The following is a 23,098-nucleotide window of genomic DNA, read 5'->3' as shown; positions in this document are numbered from 1 at the left end:
TCTATTAAAAGATTCTCCAGAATCATTATTTTCATTGACAACTCAATACAGACAGGTAGTCTTTAAGGTTTCTAGAGGTTTCTTGTCCTACCAACAACAAAGCGCCCTTATATTTCTTTCAATAAAACTTTATTGTTAGACAGTATGGAATACAGAAAGACAATAAATTAACCACTCTAGTATCAGAAAAACCCACTACACCTTAGGCTAGTGTGGCCTCTGGAAGTGAATGGCGTAGTGTTCTTTGGTATATTGGCCCAACACCTAGGGCAGGTAAATTAAGAGAGACTTTGCAGCCGCCATCTTAACAAAGGGTATTTTTATTGAGATGTCTTTTGATGTACAGTGCTCCACGGCATGTTACACATATCTGCTTGATTGATATCTCCGCCAGCTTTGCCAGGGTGATACGTCCTGTGTGGTCTTTCCTTTAAATAATAACAGGATTTATGGAAAAAAAAGTCCCAATGGTGGTAAATAAAAAATATTGATGAGTGTTTTGTACAGTACATTTCCGTAAGTTGGTAATGACCAGTTGCTGGTCTTTGCAACAGATTCCATGCCTCCAGATCTTCTGAGACATTCAAAGGCAGTGCTAAAAAAAAAGAGGGGAAAAAAAAGGGAAATTTAGTATTGAAATCAAAGGAAAAATAATAAAAATAATAATATAATCTTCAACTGTGTCACACAACCTAAGATTAAAATAAGTCTTCCATTGGAGCGCCATATCTATATTGTGTATCTAACAGAGGGCCATATCAATCCTGAAATAATGTTAATCTCAATTTTATATCATTTAGTCAAAGTAGTTTAGACCAATAGTTGCTCTGTAATACTTAAAAACTAAGATTTATATATATATAAAATCTACCGTGTGTGTGTGTATGTATATTATATATATATATATATATATATATATATATATATATATATATATATATATATACACACATATATATATATATATATATATATACACATATATACATATATATATATATTTATTTTTATTATTTCATTCATTTATTTATCTTTTTATTTATAAAAATAATAATATATATATATATATTTATATATATATATATATATATATATATTAACAATAATATAAGAAATGTATAGAAAAAAATAAAAATATATTTATATATGTATATAAATATATACACACACCCTATATAATGTATTTATTTTATACTATATTATCTGTAATATATATTTTTATAATGTATTGTCTGTAATATATTATTTTCCATGTAAAGTTCTATTATATTGGCAGAAATTTAAATTAAACATACAATAAACATAAGAGATTCAATCAAGTATAAGTATAACTTACTTTAAAAGATAAATTTAGACGGACATGATGTGCTTCACAAAGGCTGGGAAATGAAAAAAATAAAAACAAAAATTAAAGAATGACAACAAAAATCGAAACATCTAGGTCTAGGTCATTAATGGCTGAACTAATAAATGAATGAATAACTCTAAATTAAAATATACTCAGGATTTGCTTTGCTCACCTTCATAGTTGATGCAGCCGTTGGAGTCTTCCTGTCCTGCCAGGAGAGATTCTACTTCCTCCTCCTTCATCTTCTCACCTATTGGAACAGGGATAACAAATTGTTATTGACCAAATCCCCAAATCACTACTTATTAAAACAATATATGGGCAATGAAGAAACAAGTTACCCAATGTGGCCAACACGTGACGCAGCTCAGCACCCATGACTGTGCCGTTGCCTTCCTTGTCAAAGACACGCAGACCCTCAACGAAGTCCTCAAAGCTGCCCTGGTCCTTGCTGTTGGCGACAGCCTGCAGCATGGGCAAGAACTGATCGAACTCAATCTTCTTGGCGTTCATCTCTGTGATGGATACATGAAATATAATCTTGGTTTCAGCACGTAATACTTAAACTTTTTCATTTACGTATTTTGAAATCAATATCCGTGAAGGATTAAGAAGGACTTTCCTTAACTTATGAAATGACCAATATTTTAATTTTTTCCCCTATATTATAATTTTCCCTCATATAATATTAACCATTTCTATGAGACTAATACATTTTGTAATGTATGGCCTTTCAAGATAATTACAATGAAGGGAACTTGCAAACTATTCATCTTCTTAGAAGCTTCATGGCTGTAATATATGTATTTATTACTTATCACTTTTTAATACTGATCTAGTATAATATGTCAGATAAAGAAAAAAGAGAAAGTCCAGCTCACTCTCAAACTAGCACTCCGGAGCAAAGGAACAAAATGTGGAAAAAGTCTTGAAAGGACGAAATGATTAAGAATGTTTATTTTTCGAAACACTTAGTTCTTTTTTATTCTTTCTATTGACACTGATGTCTGTATTTTGCTTTTGGATGGACTTTCAATACATTTATCCAGTGAAGCTGTAGTTTTGTCCTTTCAAGACTTTCTCTACATAATATGTCGGTACAGGTTGACTGCTTACCCTCGTTGGATGGGTTGCCCAAGACTTTCCTGACCTCAGCATTTGTGGGGTTCTGGCCAAGAGCCCTCATGACATCAGCAACCTGGCTGTACGCGATCTTGCTGTCACCTGTTCTGTCAAAGAGCAGGAAAGCCTCTTTGAAGTCTGTGGAAAGTAAATTAAATAAAGGTGAGATTGTCAAATGTTAAAAACATGACTTTTATTATTGACTGTAGAATTAAAAGCTATAATGTATCTGAATACAAAAGCGGCAATGACCACTTATAGCAGTGGATATGGAATTTGTGCTTGTTCAGCCACTTTTCCGTCTGGGACATTTGAAGCTGGGTTATTTTCAGCAACACAGAACGGCTTCCAAATCAAGTCAGAGATGGTTTTACAAGCAGACTGTAAAAGCTGCTAATGTTAGCGAAGGGTCAGAGCTCCTGTAATAAGATATCCTATTCCTAGCACTAACCGAATAGATGCACCGACCCCCTAACCCTTGAAGCGCCAGAGCAACTAGCAATTAACATGCTCAACATAGGCACCTGTCACCAAAGAAGAGTTTGACAGTCTCAGCATTTGCTCCTACACTCAGCCGAGAGCTGCACCTGGCAGGTTTACTCATCCAGATATTACTACTATTTGGTGTCATCTATCTACAGGGTGGCATTTCCCGTATTCAAGAGTACTACTAATTAATGTAATATGTATCTAAAAAAATCCTGATAGAATGCTGTGAAGCACAACACAACGAGGTAGAGTTACATAGACTGGATTTACAGGTTACAGGACAGATCTTTCCACTGACAGGTGATGAAGCTCATATATGATGCATTCAACATGGGTAGATAATAATATATGACCAGCATACAATGTACCATGTAATTCAAAGTAATGATATCTTTACCTGGGCATTTCATGGGGAATTACAAGCCTCAGCTGCTGCAGAAACTCTACATGCAAACATTTTGCTTTAGAGTTCATTGGAGCAATGCAGTGTTAGAGGTCGGTAGCCCCCCAATAATTATAAGGTGTGATTCTGGTAAGGCTCTACATAGACCAAGGCATAATTCACAGCAACAAAGGGCAACAAGGTTTACCTGCCCTGGCCTGAGCAGGTAAACATTGTTGTCCTTTCTTGCTGTGAATTTTTCTGGATTTTGGGGGGAAAATTTAATTCCTCCTTTTGTGGTTTAGCTTTTAAATATAGACCAGGCATAACAGGTGACTGTGTAATAATCTTATATTACAATGGGCAAATGGGAGCTCTAGGGAGTAAGAGTGAACTTTACTACAGCTATGACGACTGATTTACAAGTGGTATTAACTGTTGAAAGTAATGGGTATGCCCTGGCATCAGTACGGTACCCCAGAATACCCTCCATGACTCACACGGTCATGTGGCCAACTATCTACGGCACACCAGATTACCCACACATGGACTAGTCCTCCACTACACGGTCATGTGGCCAACTATCTACGGCACACCAGATTACCCACACATGGACTAGTCCTCCACTACACGGTCATGTGACCAACTATCTATGGCACACCAGATTACCCACACATAGACTAGTCCTCCACTACACGGTCATGTGACCAACTATCTATGGCACACCAGATTACCCACACATGGACTAGTCCTCCACTCTTGTATGTGCATCCATCAGTAACTAATCTAATCATTTCCATAATAATTAGATTAGTATAATAATTTACAATATAAATGTAAATATTTACAGTTTCAATTGCAGCTCTGATACTATCCCACATTTGTAACAAAAAAGCTGCAAACTGCTGGTATCAGAGGTAGGCATCAACTCTGAAGGGGTCTCCATTACTAAAGCATGGGGTATACTCATGTGTATCTAATAAAATCAGCCTCAGAGCAAATCTTGTGCCAGATAAAAGCCGTATAATAGAACATTGCACTTTTATTGTGATGTTTGCAGTTCATCACCAGATTTGCACATAAGCTATTTTACTAAAAACATACGTACTGACTAATTGAATAGGGGGCTGTGCACAAAGGGTATCGAAGTAGCTATAAAATCAGATTTCATGTCAGGCCTGGGTCTCCACTTACCATCCTGCTGATCTTGAGAGAATTCAATCTGTTAAAAGAAAATCGATCGAAACGCTAAAGTTAAAGGCCTGTTGTGATCTGAGGTTCACAGCTTTCTGATGTCCAGAAGATAAGTCCATGCACATGAGACATTCAGGAAGCTGGAAACCAAACAAGGCCGGCAATGAAGGAGATGCCTGGAGGGGCCACTTGTTGATGGTGATTCCTGGGGGCGACTTGTTGCCATTTGTTTTAGGATATTTTTTTGGTAAAATATTAATAAACGACCGTTATAATCATCACTGATGGAAAGGCATTACTTCATCTCCAGCTATCACTTACCAGCAACCTCATCTGCGGAGAAAGACTGCAAGGAAAAGAGAAAAATGCCAAAGGCTAGTAATGGCGGCAAGTGCATTGACAGAAGGTCAAAGTGTAGATGGTAAAAACATCTGACTACGTATTGGGTTTGATATTACTAGCTTATGAAAGGTCCTGCATTAAATTTATTGATTGACTATCAATGGATGCATGCAGGGTTTTATCCCAGAATCCTTTGCTGTACTGCCGGTACATAGTAATCACTACTATACAAAAAAGCAAAATAATAGCTTAAGCCAAAGTGCTAAATAAGAAAGAAATACTTTTCTAAAATGTATTAATCCAGAACTATATATATATAATATATATGTGTGTCTGTGTGTGTGTGCATATATACATGAGTGTGTGTGTGTGTGTATATATATATATATATATATATATATATATATACATATATGTGTGTGTATATATACTGTATATATGTACATATATAATATATATATATATATATATATATATATATATATATATATTAGTATGCCCCAATGGGGACAGTGTTGTTGACGTTTGTATATGTAAAGCACTATGGAATTAATAGCACTATATAAGTGAACAACTATTACATATATATAGACATATGTTAGGATGAAAGTTTCACTTTTTGCAAAGACCCACTTAGATGTAATGTATTAATACAAATGAAGCACTTTAAATAAGGGCTTAGGTAAAGTTCTTCTAGTCTGCGTAGTGCAATGATAGTATATAGCTATAGAAACAAACTAGGACACCCACCATGTTGAGCCTGGGACTGGGAGATGAGCAGGGAGCTGAGTACTCGTCCTGAGGAAGGCTTGAGCGTGTGGTCCTTCTGCCCTGGCCGAGCTCCTCTTATTTATCCGGGGGCAGTGACATGACCGCCCACCTCAGATCTCAGATGTCAGAGGGGAAGCTAGCCCCACCTCTTGGTGACTTTTTGGCTTTCTTAGGGCAAAGCGAAAGGAGGGATCTCCTTCCAGTACCACCAATTTGGAGAGCTATTTTTAGTAGGAAGTGGGTTTGACACGCTTTAATGCATTTAAAACTTGTCAGCAGCTTTTTCTGCAAGAAGGAGGAGATTTCCAGGGACAATTTTGGGCAGTGGGAGATTTTCAGGAATAACTATTCCTTCAGAACTTACTACTGGGTAAATAACGGGGCCAGGTCTAAAAATACCCAGCACGAGGCTACCGGCTCAGTTCTTGTGGGAATCCCAGAACCACATAACCCTGCACAATTATAAAGCCGCAGTACATTACATATCTTGGATGTAAAGCGCTGTGGAATTAATAGCGCTATATAAATGAATGAATATTATTATTATTATTATCTATTGCTCAGATCAGCCTATAGGACAAAATATATGCAAAGCTGCTACTAGCACTGTAAAAGCTACTCGACTAAGTAACGTATGACCAAAAGTATGATTGATACTATTTATACTACTCATGATAGAACACATTGTTGCATCACTTTCTTTTACGTGATGTTTTTATGTATTTTTGCATATATTTATAATTTTTTTATATGACCAGTGGTATGAAATAAAACAAAAACATAAATCTATACACAAATAGCAATATTGTAAAGCTTTTAGGTAAAATGAAGGTTTGTATTTTTATCAATTATATGCTTTCTAAGACTGATATAAACTTTTCTTAGTAGTTTGCGCCATCTAGTGGTAGTCTAATGTACAAACTTGTGTTTCTAAAGCCTCAGGCATTAAAGGATTTGCTGTGTAATCGCTGGAATGTGTTCGTGATAATCGAGAAGAAAGTCTATTTGTAATTCCAACATTCTGTAGCATCTACAGCACCTTATCCTTGATGCTCTTTGAATTAAAGGAGTTTGTCAAGATTTTTTATAGCTGTTTCCTTTCTATAGGCGATCAATATCTTATCAATGGCTACAACCCTGTTATCCCCACCAATCAGCTAGGGACTGTGGTGTTTTGTTAGGTGTGAAGTGTCCTACTTTGTTTAAAAAATACCTCCTATGAAGATTATATATAAATATATATATATATATATATATATATATATATATATATATATATATATATATATCTGTGTATATATATCTGTGTATATCTAGTGTAGTGTGTGTTACATACTCACCTACCATCACCCTCTCCGGGGTTCAGCGGCGTTCTGCTCCTCTTCTAAGTAACGTTACTGCTCTTCAACCTCTCTGGGTCACACTGCGCAGTAGTGGATTGTACAATGTAAAGGCCACTTTACACACAGATAAATCTGCGGCAGATCTGTGGTTGCAGTGAAATTGTGGACAATCAGTGGCAGGTTTGTGGCTGTGTACAAATGGAACAAAATGTCCATGATTTCACTGCAACCACAGATCTGCCAAAGATTTATCTCTGCGTGTAAAGTGGCCTTAAGTGTATGGATTCTCAGAACGAGGCTCCATAGTCTTTTATTGTAAAAGAAACATTTGGCATAGAGTGATCCAGAGAATCTGAGGAGCAGAACAGCATTGGATTCTGGAGAAGGTGGCGGTAGGTGAGTATATAACACACTACACTACACATACACAGATTTATTTAAAGCACCACTCCAGCATTTGTTTAATGCCCCGCTGGAGTGGTGCTTTAAATGAACTTCCCCTGCCCCAGTCGTATGCTCCCCTTCCAGCGGCTTCATCTTGTATCGCTGCCACTCTGGTCAGTCTCCTGAGATTTGTGACCTGCGGAAGGTCCAGAGTTTCATGGCGCTCACAACTCAATACAAGTCCATGAAGGCCTCATTCTGGCCTAATTCTAGCTCTCATAGAGATGCATTGGGAGCTTGTGACATTACATCTTACTTCTGGCCAGTTAGAAGTTACAGTCACAAGTGGAAAGTGAGTATGCGGCAGGGAGCCAGGGGACTTAGATTTAAAGTGCCACTCCTGCGCTGGAAACACCCCCCCATCCTCTGATGGAGTGGTTCTGTGAAAAAAATCTACATGGGAGGACTTCTTTAGGAGGCACAGATCTATATATTTTAGCAGATTTGCTTGGAATAAGAGCACTAAACCATTCATATAGAATTAGGCTGCAAAGAGTTGCAGTACCAGTTATGGCCACTACAAAATGCATGGAGCAATGCCTCCTAAGCAAGGAATAGGACCTGGGTGCATTCAATCAGCTTATTGATGGTGGTTCTGGGAGTCATCCAGCCAATGAACTAATATTGGTGACTTAAAGATGAACCATTCATATCAGATATTCCAATATTATTAATCATGCAATGTTCAGAGCAGCCTAGCACTAGCATGAAAGTAATGTTAGTGACCCGAATCCTTTAAAGGTAGAAATCTCAATGAGAAGTACTGTATTTATTATAAGTAAAGAACTAATGTATGATGTTTAATCAATATCTGACTTTTTGATCCACTGTCACTTTCCTGTATTTTGGTATTTTTTTAGAATCAGTATTTTTTAAGCCAAAAGCTAGAAGTGGAACCAACGCAAAGAAGTAAAATATAGTTTGTCTTTTCTCTGTGTTTTAGGTTCCCTCTTGGCTTTGGCTAACAAATACTGATGGAAAATACTGTGCCATTCGAAAGTTGCATTAACTCCTTCACCCCGGCCAATTTTCCGTTTTTTTTCGCTCTCCTTCCGAGAGACGTAACTTTTTTATTTTTCAGCCAACTTTGCCAAGTGAGGGCTCATTTTTTTGAGGAACGAGTTGTATTTTTAAATGACACCATGAGTTTTACCATATAGTGTACTGGAAAATGGCAAAAAAAATTCCAAGTGCAGAATAATTGCAAAAAAAGTGTGATTGTACGATTGTTTTTGAGATATTTTATTTACATTGTTCAATATATGGTAACATTAATGTGTTGGTGTGATGCCTCAGGTCGGTACGAGTTCCTAGACACCAAACATGTATACGTTTCCTTTTATCTAAGGGGTTACAACAATCAGAAATTTGTCCAAGAAAAGTGGTGCACTTTTTGATCCATTTTCCGCAACCTATAGCGTTCTAATTTTTTGCTATCTATGGCTCACTGACAGCTTACGTTTTGCGTCTTGAGCTGACGTTTTTATTGGTTCCATTTTTGCACAGATGCTTCACTTTGATCGCCTGTTATTAACATTTTGCGCAAAATTTACGGCATCCAAAAAATGTAATTTTGGATTTGGAATTTTTTTGCCGCATCACCATTTACCGATCAGATTAATTGATTTTATATTTTGCTAGATCAGGCATTTCTGAACGCAGCGATACCAAATGTGTATATATTTTTTATTTTTTTTTAACCCTTTATTTTTCAATAGGGAAATGGGGGGGGGTGATTTGAATGTTCAGGTTTTTTTATTTATTCATTTTCTAATTTTTTAAAACATTTTTTTTTTACTTTTTATTTTATTTTACTAGTTCTCCTAGCGGACTATAAGGATCAGCAGTCTGATCGCTCTTCCATTTCTGTTGATCATGGCTGCACAGCTGTGAACACCAAAAATGATCATCTCCTTGTCTCACACAGCACTCGGTCTGGTGAAACAGGAAGTGAGCCATGATAGCTACAGGAGTCATCACATGACCCTGTGCTACCATGGCAACCATCAGCTCCACGTGATCACGTCACGTGACTTTCCATGTCGACTGGTAAGTAAAGTTTTACCGTTATTGCCATTAAAATGGCGCTGTCACATTTTGACAGTGCCATTTAGGAGGTTAACAGGTATGGGAGGAACGCGATTCCACTCGTGCCTACTAGGCACCCATGTCAACTGTACATAGCTGATATATGCGTGGATTCCCCCTGGCTACCCACAGCAGCCGGCGGAGATTAACACTATGACCGCTAGGACATAATATTACTGCCCACGGTTGTTAATGGGTTAGAGAGTTATTCCCATCTCCAACATCTGATCACCAATATTTAGTAGGTGTAATAATAATAATAATAATAATAATAATAATAATAATTTATTATTATTATTATTATTATTATTATAATTAATAATAATTTTAGCAAATATCTCTAATTAGAGTAGTTCAGTTCTCCTGATATAGCCATGTCTCTTACCTCATGTGCAGGGCATTGCAGCTTTGGTATCCATGGTTATGTCCACTCATATAGTAACAGTTGGCTAATTGCTAGTGGTAGTTACCATGGATATCTAAGCTGTGATGCCTTGCACATGACGTAAGAGATATTGCTATATCAGGAGAACTATATTACATTTCAAATTGGCAGTATTTGCTGATATTATTATTATACCTACGGTACTACATATTGGGATAGGATCTTGGAGATGGGAATACATTTAAGGTCTGTTCACACTGCAATTTCTCTCTTCTTTTTTTTTTTTATAAAATTGAAGCGCTTTTGTCATGATTTTTTAAGAGCCATAAATAACAATACATTTTTGCAGCCATTCTGAAAATGGCAGAAATTAAAAAGTAAACAATACCGCCATCACATAATATGAACATCATTGATGCATTGTGAACCGACAGTTTTAAACTAATAATTTTATTAGACAAATGTAAAATACATATAGGGCCGGAAAAATATTAAAATCAGTATGTGAAGCAGCCAGTAGAGGGCGATGCACCACAACAAGATAGGGCACAACAGTAACTGCTAAACATCCTATATACGGCTCGGATTATTGATGTGCATATTGGCTCAGTGAAGCAGGAAAGTCCAGCTCAAATGAACAATTTCTTCTTTATTTGTTGAGAATTTCAAGTACACGAGACATCAAAACTTTCACACGGAAACCGTTACAATAACGTGTGCATCAATGAGTTTCTGGTGTGTTTCTATAGGTGGAAACACACCATAAACGCGTTGATGCATACACCATTGTAGCGGTTTCATTGTGAAAGTTTTGATGTCTCGTGTACTTGAAATTCTCAAGAAATAAAGAAGAAACTTTTCATTTGAGATGGAGTTTCCTGTTTTACTTATTCGATTATCAGGCCGTGGCAGGGCCTTTGTCCGGGCTCTGAACAAAGAGTGTATAAACAAATGGTGAGCTGGATTCATTATTATTATTACATATTTGCTCAGTGCATAAACAGATATCAAGTACATCTGCTATAGAATCAAGGCAAGTGCTAATGAAGCAGAAGGATATTACATAATATGGACTCAAAGTATGCATGTAAAGAGATCAGAAGTGTCACAGTATGAGTAATACTAATAATAACTCAGGTTGTGGTGCGATGCCATGTCCCCAACGCACGTTTCTACGCTATTCCTTCTTTTGGGGCTCTAATCTCATTACATGCATACTTTGAGTCTATATTATGTAATATCCTTCTGTGTCCTTAGCACTTGCCTTGACTCTGTTATTATATAGCAGATGTACTTGATAACTCTTTATGCATTGAGCCAATATATCAATAATCTGAGCCGTTTATATAGTGTGTTTAGCATATACTGTTGTGCCATATCTTGATGTGGTGCAGTGCTATCTACTGGCTGCTTCACATAGTTTTTAATTTTAATAATTTTCTGGCACTATATGTATTTTATATTTGTCTAATAAAACTATTGTTTTAAAACTATCAGTTCAGACTATACCAATTTTTTTCTTGTGTGGTGAAGTAGGAAGTAAAATGTATTCCTCCCGGCTTTCACCGCTGAGAACATAGAGAGTGGCAGCTGTAGGCACACCCTGGCACTGATTGACAGCCGGCTCTGCAGCATATCAATGCCGGGGCGTACAGTCAGTCAGTGTAGGGGTGTGCCTACAGCCTCCGCTCTCTGTGTACTGAGCGGTGACAGAACTAGAACGCCTCTATTGCGGAAAGGCTACTGGGAAGAATAAAGTTCCTCCTGGTAGCCTCTCTATCAGTGCATTGGTGGGACAGTTTTACAACATTATTAGCTTGCTAAATAGGAAAGGGTTCTTTACAGTTAGAGCAGTCAGACTGTGGAATGCCCGACCACAAGAGGTAGTAATGGCAGATACTATAACAGCTTTTAAAAAAGGGCTGGATGATTTCCTCAGTACACACAACATTGTTGGTTATAAGTGATTTAGGCCGGTTTCACATTTGCGTCGTTTTGACGGAAACGGAATCCAGCACAGATGCAGTACAGTTCATTTATTTACAGTGGAAGCGCGACACCATGTGGACACATGCGGTTGTGTATGAAGCACATAACCACATGGTGTCGCGCTTCCACTGTAAATAAAGGAACTGTACTGCATCTGTGCTGGATTCCGTTTCCGTCAAAACGACGCAAATGTGAAACCGGCCTTAGGAACAAAATGTAGAACTGGTGGAGGAAGGTAGAACTAAGTAACTGTGTAAGATTAACCCAATATCTGCAGGTTAATAGCATTTGGGGATGTGACATGTTCCCGTTAAAGAGAAATTTTATGTGATATACAACGGCCAAAAACATTTGAAAAACATTTTGTATATATCATAAGAGGTTTTCCTATCCCATAATGTAATTACATATTGCTGGGAGATGCTGTCAATTCATGATGAAGAAGCTGTAACCTCGGCGACCCTTACTGATCCTAACAATGAAGGTGACGTAGAGATAGTAAAGCTCTGTGCCCCGTGTAATGTTTCCCTGCATAGCGTTCTGTCAGTCTCTTGGCTGTGCAGGGAACTACAGCTGTCCCCATTTTTATGAATGGAGCTGTGTGGCAGGTCTGCACAATGGTGGCTAGGGGTAAGGCTATGTACGCACTTTGCGTCAAGGTAGTTGCAGTTCAAAACGCAGCTGAAACGCAAAGTGCGGACATAGCCTTAGGGTACAGAAGAAGAACAGGAAAGATGTCGTACAACACCAGCGCTGCACCCCCTTCTCTCTCAGGATCTAGGCAGGTTCTGGGGATCAAACCTCAATGATTGTAAAGTGATGATATATCCTATCCTAGATAAGCCATCACTTATAAATAGCTGTATAATCATTAGAATAATTAAGATTAATAAAGGGCTTAAATTGCCTGGTAGTGCAGCTGTGGCTTCACTATCTGGAATCCTGCATTTAACATTTGAAGTGATGTAAGGAATCACATTTTGAATAGTGGTGAACCACTAATAACAGCAGACAATGTCCCTGCTATGGGCAACCAAACCCATATCCCACACCCGGTATCTCAATTTCAACAGGATGCAGATACAGGTTGATACAATGGTGGAGGAAGGAGCCATGGTCTGTGCAACCACAGTCCTCATACTGTCCAGTGCAGCGCATCGGGGAATGGGGCTAGGTGAGTGTTTTTTATATTCAGTTGGAGAATCCGAGGACTAATAATGTGTGGTGGGAAGCTGTAGGGGCATCATACAGTGTGGAGGGCTATGGGGGCCATAATACCTTGTGGTCACTGTTAATCTAGGTGGAGGGCTGTGGGAGCCATCATACTGTGTGGGAGCCTTCAAACAGTATGATGGGGGCTATGGCAGTCTGTATATTGTGTAGTTGGCACTGTGGAGGGCATCATACTATGCGTGTCGGCTGTGGGATCAATCATACTGTGTGTGGGGGGGGGATATGGGGGCATCATACTGTATAAGGGGCAGTGTACTGGTTGTGGGGGGATCATACTATGTGTGTGGGCTGTGGGGACAATCAAACTGTATATTGGGAGAATATGGGGGCATCTTACTGTGTAAGGCTGCTTTCACACATCCGGTTTGAGCACTGTGGCTAAATCCGGCTGTGAAAACTATGCAACGGATGCGGCGAAAACACCGCATCCGTTGCATAAGTTTTTACATGCGGCCCGTCCGTTTTTTTCCGGTTGCGGCATGCTACTGAGCATGCGCAGTGAAAAAAAACGCATGCGGCGACCGGATGCGTTTTTTTCCGCATCGCGCCGCATCCGGCCTCCATAGGTATGCATTGAAAAATGCGCCGCAGCGGCCGGATGCGGCGCGATGCGGTGTTTTTTGCCGGAGCAAAAAACGTTGCAGGGAACGTTCGATCCGGCCGCGGCATCGGCTATAATCTGCCGCATGCGGCAAAAACTGGACCGAACGCAAGCCCCTGCGGCACAATACGGCACTAATGTAAGTCTATGCAAAAAAAACCGCAACCGGCGTTACAAAAGCCGGTTGCGGTTTTTCTGCAGAACGCCGTATTGTGCCGCAGAGCAAAAATCCGGATGTGTGAAAGTAGCTTATGAAGCAATGAGGGGCATCATACTGTATGTGGGGGCAACATTATGTGTGGAGGGCTCATAATATGTGAGGTCTGTTGGGGCAGAACACTATGGTGGTCACTATGGGGGCTTCATAATGTCTGTGGGAGACACTTTATGGGCATCATACTTTGTTAAGGGTTTGTGAGAGTCTTTGTTACACTATGGAAGCATCATACTTTACTGTGGGCATTATGATATGATCATACTGTGCATGTGGGGGGTACTGCTTAAGAATTCATTGTGGGGGTATCATATTGAGTGGAGAAATATGGTGACATCATACTGTGTTGGGGGAACTGTGAGAGCATAACATTTTGCTGTGGGCACTGCAGGGTATAATATTGTATGTGGGGAGAATTTGGGGGGACATGAAAAGGATATTGTAGTGTGTAAGAACACTAAGGGTACGTGCCCACGATCAGGACTCACTGCGTCCTGGATGCAGCTTCTGGATGCAGCGGGTCCTGACCTGCGAGACCCCGCGTTTCCTCCACAGGAGAACATAGCTGCTTGTACCCACGATCAGAGTTCAGTGTGCTGCAGTCTCTCGCTTGTGTTCTCCCTACGGAGGACTCATGCGATCCTGCAGCAAACAATTGTCATGCTGCGGTCTGGAAAGACGCACCTCAGGTCATTGTTTGCTGCAGAAAAAACAAGCACAGCGGGCACGGGATTTCTAGAAATCCCATCCACTATGCTTGTACTGTACAATGCAGCGTTTTGGACACAGATGAAGCTTGCTGCATCCAAAACGCTACAAATGCTGATTGTGGGCACGCGCCCTAAGGGGCTTTGATCGAGGCAAAATGAAGGTGTTAGGACTGCAATACCTACCTCTTTCTGTCTTTAAAGGTTGGGAGGTATGCCCTTCTGTGACCCTGCCTGCTCCGTCAGGTTTATATATGTGTCACCTAATGATGTAATAACATGATGCACACATAAGGCAGGATTATCCTCATATTTATTGGATTAATGGACAGTATGGGGTGTGTACAGTAAAGGGGCCTTTTGATAAATCATTACTCTTCTCATATACCATTGAGGATACATTTGCTGCAATTCAACATGGAAAACTCATTGATATTAAAAATAATTTTGACAAAATATATTTTAAAGAATTGTAACATTGAGCAATAATATTTTTAAGAATAATGTTTCATTTATTCTATTTTTTTTTAGACATGATTGAAATAAAAATAAATATCTCATTAGATATTTTAGGAAAAAATTGAGTTTTTTCTTGGTGTTACTGTTTATAAATGGCTGTACAACCTGTCAGTAAAGAATGAACTATGAAGTCACATGAGCAGATGTCCACTATGAATATGGATCCTAGCGATGAATAAAGATGTAATACCAACCTGTGTGCTAGAGGGCGCAGGTTTCCCATGTACTGTCTAATACAATGTATCTGTGAAGTTAAAGGGGTTGTCCATTACTATCCTTAGGACAGGTCATTAATATCAGATTGGTGGAAGTCTGATGCCCACCACATCCACCAATCATCAGCTATTATGGTGGAGGCTGGATAGAAACAATGTATAGAGCGGAGTAGCACAGCGCTGTACCGTGTTTAGTGGTCACTTTAAGGTACTGCAGCTTAGCTCCTATTCACTTGAATCATCTATAAGGATAAGTAATTTCAAAGCATAAGCCTTCAATATCTAAGTAGTGGACACCTCCTTTAACTTTCTGCTATGATGCCAATTATTGCAGTTACACAGTTTAATTAGATAGCATAATAATGGACTAGATAACAATCTATCATACAAGATGACATGATGATGACTGATTTGTGTTGACAACTGTAATATATAATTAGATAAACAATCCTATTAACAATAGATCTAATATCCATTTGTATGTAATAGATGTCAATCAACTCATCACGTTCTGTCAATGCACTGGCACCATTAAATTCTTACTTTACGGTAATCCTTTTTTTCCGGGCTTGCAGTCTCCCATCAGCGCATATCGGTCTGGCAAGTGATCATGTTACAAGACTTCACACAAGAACATATGTGATGCAATGAAAGACTTACAGTATAACACACATGCAAAAAAACACACACAAAAAACCCAATTCATAGGGGTGTATTTTATATGAGCCCTGAGTATAATGCTAATGTGATATAATTTACTCTTAATATGGCTATATTGAAATATTCTATTCCAGAGTGAAGAATAAAATTTGATTTGCTAAGATTTAAATAGCAATTAAAGATAAAGCAACTATCGCTAGTTATGATGATGACTTCACAACAGTTGCAATTCAGGGCAATGGCCAGCAGATGGCGATCATGGTGCGCAGCTGTCATTCTGGTATAATTGGATTGCAGAACAAAGTATGGCACATACTGTAGTAACAGCTGCTAAATGACAATACGTATAAACATTGGTGTTTTATTAGCTCCTTAAGTATTTTAATGTATCACTGAACACAACCTTTGCAATCAGAAGAAATATATTGTTCCACGTTTCCTGGAAGAGCACCCTTGATGCCCAATTAAGAAGGCAATTCTCATCAAACCTGCTATTACGGCTAAGCTCACATAGTGGCTTGTACTCTAAACAATATAGTTAGAGCCTTTGAAGCAAATAAATTAATTCTATAAACAACTCAGTGATGAGCTTAGTGACATTCACGTTATTTTATCACCAAGCCGATTACGCTCAATTACGGATTTATTTAGATGACCTGAAAAGTTATTCTATAGGATGAAGTTATTGATGTAAAAATGGGACTTGTTCTTTATTCTTTTAACTTAATTGATCATGTGATATAGCTCGGCCTCTAAACCCACCATTATAAAGTTAGGACTATAAGCAAAAAAAACCGCACTGCAACAAACGTATCTCAAAAACATTGCTCCTTCATGATTCAAAGGAATTAATGTGGAAATGGAAAATAATTTAGGGAATGGGCAAATAGTCTTAAACCATAGAAAACGGCGCCAATTAGTTTATAAGCTTCAGTAAAGAACTGCCCTCACCAAGTCAAAACTGCCCAACTTTTGATTTTTATTTTACTCCTATATTCCATTTTTTTTAATCTATCTGGGTCCAAAGATATGAGCCATCTTCATTTAGTGCTAATTTTTATGTCCTTTACTTATGGGGCTCACAGAATTCATTGGGGGCCAGTCGTTAGGCTGATTCGCATTATTACCCTGTGAGCTACACCCCTTTGGAAAAGACCATACAAATTAGCAAGAAATTAAAAAGGGCCATAGATTTAGAGTCGTATGGTGGATTAAAAAAAAGAATACTCAGGGGAACAGTGGCAAAGAAAAGAGCCAAAATTGTCCACTTTTGACTTGGTGACAGATCCTCTATAAAATCAGACCACTACTACTCACATCATCAAAAGTCAATATCCACAACAAAATCCACAGCTTATATAAGGCTGAGCAAAAGACAATCCATTATCACATAGTCTGTATGAAGAATATGAGGGAAGCGGGGGTGCTAACCTGAACTTTTCTAAGCTTTTACAATAATCAATATCCTGACCAATAAACCTAAAATCCACATCTTATACATATAAGGCTAAGAAAAAGACAATCCATTATCACATACTCTGTATGAAGAGTATGGGGGAAGCGGGGGTGCCAACCTGACCTTTTCTAAACTTTAACAAAAATCATACTTAACCAAAACTTTAATGGGCAAACTGGAAAACCATCAGGAATGAATATTATTGGACACATACCGATAACCTAATAACCAGTATTTAGCTGTTAACCGATGCAAGTTACTATATTAATGACTAGCTCTACCATCCACCTAAAAAAATAACCTATCAAATGTTTCCACGCCCATTGAATATTGTCTTCTATTATTGACTGTCCATGAATTTATAGACAATTGGCAACCTCGGGGTGGAAGGATTCCCATAGTGGTGTGTGTTAATCATAATACAGCATTGATATTTTATGCTTCGATTCCAATTGAAGAACATTACAATCCGCCTCTCCCAATCCTAATTTGGCTGCTAAGACACAATAACAGGTTGAAATCAATGACTCAACAAATGCACATCAAATAGACCTTAGATTACAAGTAAAGCAAAAGCCTATAATGTGTTAGTCCTGATCATAATGGGTCAAGCCTTTATTCTCCGTATTAGGGCATCATCCTTCTGATCCGCATATATAGACCAATTAGATGCTCGGAAGGAGGAGAGGCAGAGAAGAGGCTGAGTAATGGGCTGGCCACCTGTCCGTCCCACCACACTCCAAGGAGCAATGTTCAAGAGGGCACATCACACTTCACACTGCACTCATTGACTGCACACAGTAGAGAGATGGGTGATGGAAAGTCACTGGAAACACTAAAGTTATTGTTCATTCACCCTCCCAATCAGGACATTGCCTTGACTAGTTAATACATCTTGCTGGATGAGTGTAGACCACCAGGTATGTGGCTTACATCACTGGTGGACACAGACAAAAAAGGGCCCCTGTGTAAGAACAATAATGGGCCCTTTATAGCCTAAGAACTCCTCATAATACCCAATTCCACCTTCTTTGGAGCTACGTATGGGGCTCCTTACGTGTTGGGCCCCTGGGCGGCTGTACAGGTTGCATTAATATGTCCACCCCTGGCTAATGTTACTAGGAGTGGTAAGTAAAATAAATGTTTTGCAAAATTCATGATAAATTCTTTGCATCTTAGGAGAGTAAGGTAAACTATGTCTTACTCCATTGTGTACATAAGTGTATCATTCTGCATAAAGTACAAGTAATGTCCATGAATGTATCCCTTATTCCAACAATGTACTTAAATTGCCATAAAAAAAGCTACAAAAAACATCCATAATACACAAGAGAACACTTTGAAATGTTGGGTCTAGTCTTCAAAGTGTGCTAAGAATTTCTAAAGAGTAGAAACCGCAGGAATCGGCTTCTCCTTATCCCCCTAAGTTTCCAGTGACCAAAACACATCACATCCCTTTGCAGCCCTGTTACCTTGACACTGGACAGGTCAAATGCTGGTTCTTTGGGTTTAACTGGTTCTGGGGCAGGGGCTGGGGCTGGAGCTGGGGCAGCGGCAGCTGCAGGTTTCTTCACATCCTTCTTGGGTGCCATTGTGCTTTAGTTTAAACAGGGGAGGTAGATAAGGATCCAAAGAGTAACCAGCCCAAGTGTTATCTTGAGGGAGGAGGTAAGATCAGGACGATCCTCAGCCCAGAGCCTAGAAGTGGGACCCAGTGTGTTTTTCACTATTAGGGCATATTTATATTTCGCTTAGTACCTAACACAATCTCCATGCATGCTGCTGGATTGGACAGTTCCCCAGGCAAGGAGGATGTCATAAGGACTAAGACTATAAATGGAATATAAGGGGGTCAGGGCTACATCAAGCCACGGGACTTCTATTTTTTTCAGCCTGCCTGGATTTTTAGGATAAGTGTAAAGGACAAACACACATGAATAAGCTGCCTGGAAAGCTCTTGTTGACATCTAGTTGCAGGTGGGAACATTTTGCCCTTAATTTCTTGTAGGAATTTTGGGTCGTTCCTGTGCAGTAAATCACACATGTTCTTCCCCCTCCTGCTCATAAATTCCAAGTTCTCCCAGAGGATGCGATTTCAGGATGGAATTTTGTGTTCAAAGGAATGGGGTACAAGAAAGTCCATACCCCCCCTTCCCCTTACACTTCCCACCGCCCCCCTTTTGACATAGTCTTATTTGCCCTCCCCCAATTCCCTTCCTTTCATTTGCAGAAAAGTGTTGATCAAGCAGTGTGCAGCCCAGGGTTTAAAAATAAAAGCAGACGTATATGGCAAGTCGTCCTTGTCACCTCCTCCAGTTTCAGAGAGAATGTACTGTACGCACATGCCCCCCATCCTCCCTGCTTTTGTATATTAATTACATTTTGAAGGAGAGCTAACATCTCATGACACAGAATTCACAATACAAGCACGAAGAAGCGACTTGACTAATGGAAACCATTATTTCTAGAACTTCCTTTATCTATCCCAAGAAGTTCCTTCATTAGGATGTGCAGGATGCGTGTGCACAGATAGGTGTCAGTGTCTACAGAACACATACTGTATATATATGGTGTCTATGTCTACTAATTGCATGTAAAAATAATCCAATTAATTACTAAATGGAATTGTAGATACAGAATATGCCATCTTGGCAATTTGTAACCATAAGTTTGTAGCTGATCCACACATGACATATTGATGATGAGTTAAGCCAAATGACAGATTTACTCTAATACATCTGGCAATCATTTAACAAATCTAAATCTGCTACATCCGTCCAATCATCAATAATGGATTTTAGTAGCTAAGCAGCTATTAATTATAGTAACATAATTTAGAAATATCACAGCGCCCAAAAAAAAATGTTCTCAGCTATAAATAATACCAGATATTTGCTGATCATAAAGCTATACCCTGCCTGCAAGTTCTGTCACTGCCTTATTATCAAAGACAAAAATCCTGATCATTGCCAAACCCACACTGCCAGACCATCTCTTCTCTGCAGATGAACAGAGGTTTACAAAGAAGCCGCCGTTCCTTCCTCTGAGATGGAGGATTTAGGACAAAATCTCACTCTTAAATAGGGCTGTAGGGTCCAGCTGTTTACCAGTGATATGTGCACAGCAATCACTGCCATAATTCATGTCCTTGTAAATCCGTGCTGGGAAAGGCTTTATATTTAGAAAACACCTTTGGCATCTTTATGCTAACATCTTATTTCAGAGCACTTTTTTTTTTTTTTTTACTCGCCTTTAATTGCACGGGGACATTATATTTAGTTTTCTGGCCCGATTCCACTGAAAATTAAAGTGCTTTTGCGCATTTACTAGTGAACTTGCTAAGTGTATTGTGCTCATCGTAAACAACACTGTACGCGCTCCTACAGACACATATAGACATAGACATGGTACAAGCTATTTATAAAAATTATTACTGATTGGTTGGACGGTTTTCCTGCCAGTTGGTTCAGCTGCTCATAGATGTAAAGCTGCTCAAACCATTAAATAGTTTTGGTGTGAACACAATTGTTCCACCTTAAAGGGGGTGAGTGGCTAAAAAAACATTATGAGATAATTATTTTTATTAAGTGTTTATATACTGCCAACAAATGTTGCTATTTAGAAAAAAAACAAAGAGAAAAATTGTATGAAAAATACCCTGACTATAAATAAATTGCAAGTGCTTAATAACAGGGTACGTAGTATACACATTTTTGCAAAAAGGTAAGAAGCCGTCCCACCTCGTCAAGGTGTACCCGTCTGGGACAGTCCCTAACCAACTTAGGCTAAGAACACACATCCGGCTTTTCTGCCATTTGTCGGATCCGGCGCGCTCCCTTACAGTGTATACAGTACAGTGGCTGCGCTGCAACTTCCTGGTCACATGCTCCGGTCACATGACAGCATGGGACCGGAGCTTGTCGCGCAGCCACTGTACTGTATACACTGTACGGGAACGCACCGGATCCGACAAACGGCAGAAAAGCTGGATGTGTGTTCTTAGCCTAAAGTTAAAAACATTTTATATACCTGACTTGTGTCATGTCAAAACTCCAATGTGAATGGTAACAAGTGGTCAGCTGGGTCCCAGACTAAATACACAGCAAAGTGGGGAGCAATTGGTTGATCAGCCTCAGTATAAGAAGGGCTGCGCCCCCAACTTGCACTACAGCAAGACAGCAGACAAAAAACACAAAAAAACCTGTTATTTACCCTATAAAAGTATTAATTTAGTGTGGTTATTTACAAATAGTCTGTTGCTCTAAAGCTGGGGTGGACAATTCATTTTCTCAAGGGTCCATATTAGAGATTGGGACTGTTCCCGAAGCAAAACAAATCTAATTTTACACACTATTATTATTATTTAATATAGATTTGTATCTTTTTATATGGAGCAGAATTAAAGAGGTGGTTCACTACTCTGCAGTAGTGACCACATCTCTGTAAAACTGATAAGGGAGGCTTTTTCTAAATACCTTGTGTTGCCAATCAACCTCTGAGAAGCGCTATCGTGGTCAGCTCATCTCCATTGCATGACCCCCAGGCTTTGTGACCTCTGGGATCCGGTGATGTCACATCAATTTGCAGTTGACCTGACATTACCGCTGCCGGCTCCAGTTTTCCTGAGTGACTGGGCTGTGGGCGGCGTTTCAACACTAATCACAGCCCAGCATCACAGGCCAGCATGTCGTGGGCACTCTCCTTCACGGCAGAGCATCGCAAGCAGGAGCAATGCTGGGCTGTGACGAGCGGTGAAACACCGCCCACAGCTCAGTCACTCAGGAAGACTGGTGCCGGCCGCGGTGATGTCAGGTCAACTGGAAGTTGACCTGACATCACCGGATCCCAGAGATCATGGAGCCTGGGAGGGGTCATGTGATGGGGATGAGCGGACCGCGATAGCGCCGCTCAAAGGCTGAATTGGCAGCAAGGTATTTAGAAAAATCCTCTCCTATCAGTTCTACAGAGATGTGGTCACTACTGCAGAGTAGTGAACCACCCTTTAAGTATGTTGACTTTCTGCAACTGCTAATACATAGGGCTTATTGTGTATTCTTACCAGTAACTATGGATCACTGCACTCTCATAAATTTGAAAAAAAATTATCAACAGATTCGTTTTGTGCCAAAAAAATTTGTTTTATTAATTAATATTCTTTCATATATTTAATTAATAGATAGACTGAGTGAAGAGGGACGTTTCGGCCCAGTTACAGGCCTTCTTCACGCCAATATACACTAGAAAATGTAAAAACAAACAATAATCAATATTTACATTATGATACAATATTAACATAGATATATAGTATGCTTATAGAATACACGTATACATATAGATATTACCATGTCAGCGTTAAAAATTCAAAAGACAGTAATATAATACACGTTGGCAGTTCGTCATGTAGAATTTACAAAGAAAAAAAAGGGAAAAGAAAAGAAAAAAAGAGAAAGAGAAAGAAAGAGAAAAGGAAATAGGCAACAATGACGAACTGCCAACGTGTATTATATTACTGTCTTTTGAATTTTTAACGCTGACATGGTAATATCTATATGTATACGTGTATTCTATAAGCATACTATATATCTATGTTAATATT

The 23,098-nt window shown here is 39.1% G+C and overlaps 1 protein-coding gene across 2 annotated transcripts; it reads right to left on the bottom strand.

Annotated features, from left to right (window-relative positions):
• Nucleotides 1-302: 302 nt before the first annotated feature.
• On the bottom strand, nt 303-19,228 carry MYL1 (myosin light chain 1). 2 transcript variants are annotated; one of them, XM_075317541.1, is made up of 7 exons: nt 18,975-19,228; nt 4,536-4,563; nt 2,465-2,608; nt 1,690-1,863; nt 1,521-1,598; nt 1,337-1,379; nt 303-595 (listed from the first exon to the last, which is right to left on the bottom strand). In XM_075317541.1, the coding sequence occupies exons 1-6, from the start codon at nt 19,092-19,094 to the stop codon at nt 1,351-1,353; spliced, it is 573 nt and encodes a 190-aa protein (XP_075173656.1). In that variant the 5' UTR covers nt 19,095-19,228; the 3' UTR covers nt 303-595; nt 1,337-1,350. The 2 variants fall into 2 exon arrangements, with proteins under 2 accessions (XP_075173656.1, XP_075173657.1); XM_075317542.1 differs by lacking the exons at nt 4,536-4,563; nt 18,975-19,228 and adding exons at nt 4,857-4,881; nt 5,628-5,718.
• Between the last annotated feature and the right edge of the window lie 3,870 nt (nt 19,229-23,098).

The sequence above is a fragment of the Anomaloglossus baeobatrachus genome, chromosome 7 (genome assembly GCF_048569485.1).
Source record: "Anomaloglossus baeobatrachus isolate aAnoBae1 chromosome 7, aAnoBae1.hap1, whole genome shotgun sequence".
Lineage (NCBI taxonomy): Eukaryota > Metazoa > Chordata > Amphibia > Anura > Aromobatidae > Anomaloglossus > Anomaloglossus baeobatrachus.
This window is presented reverse-complemented; position numbering and strand designations above follow the sequence as displayed.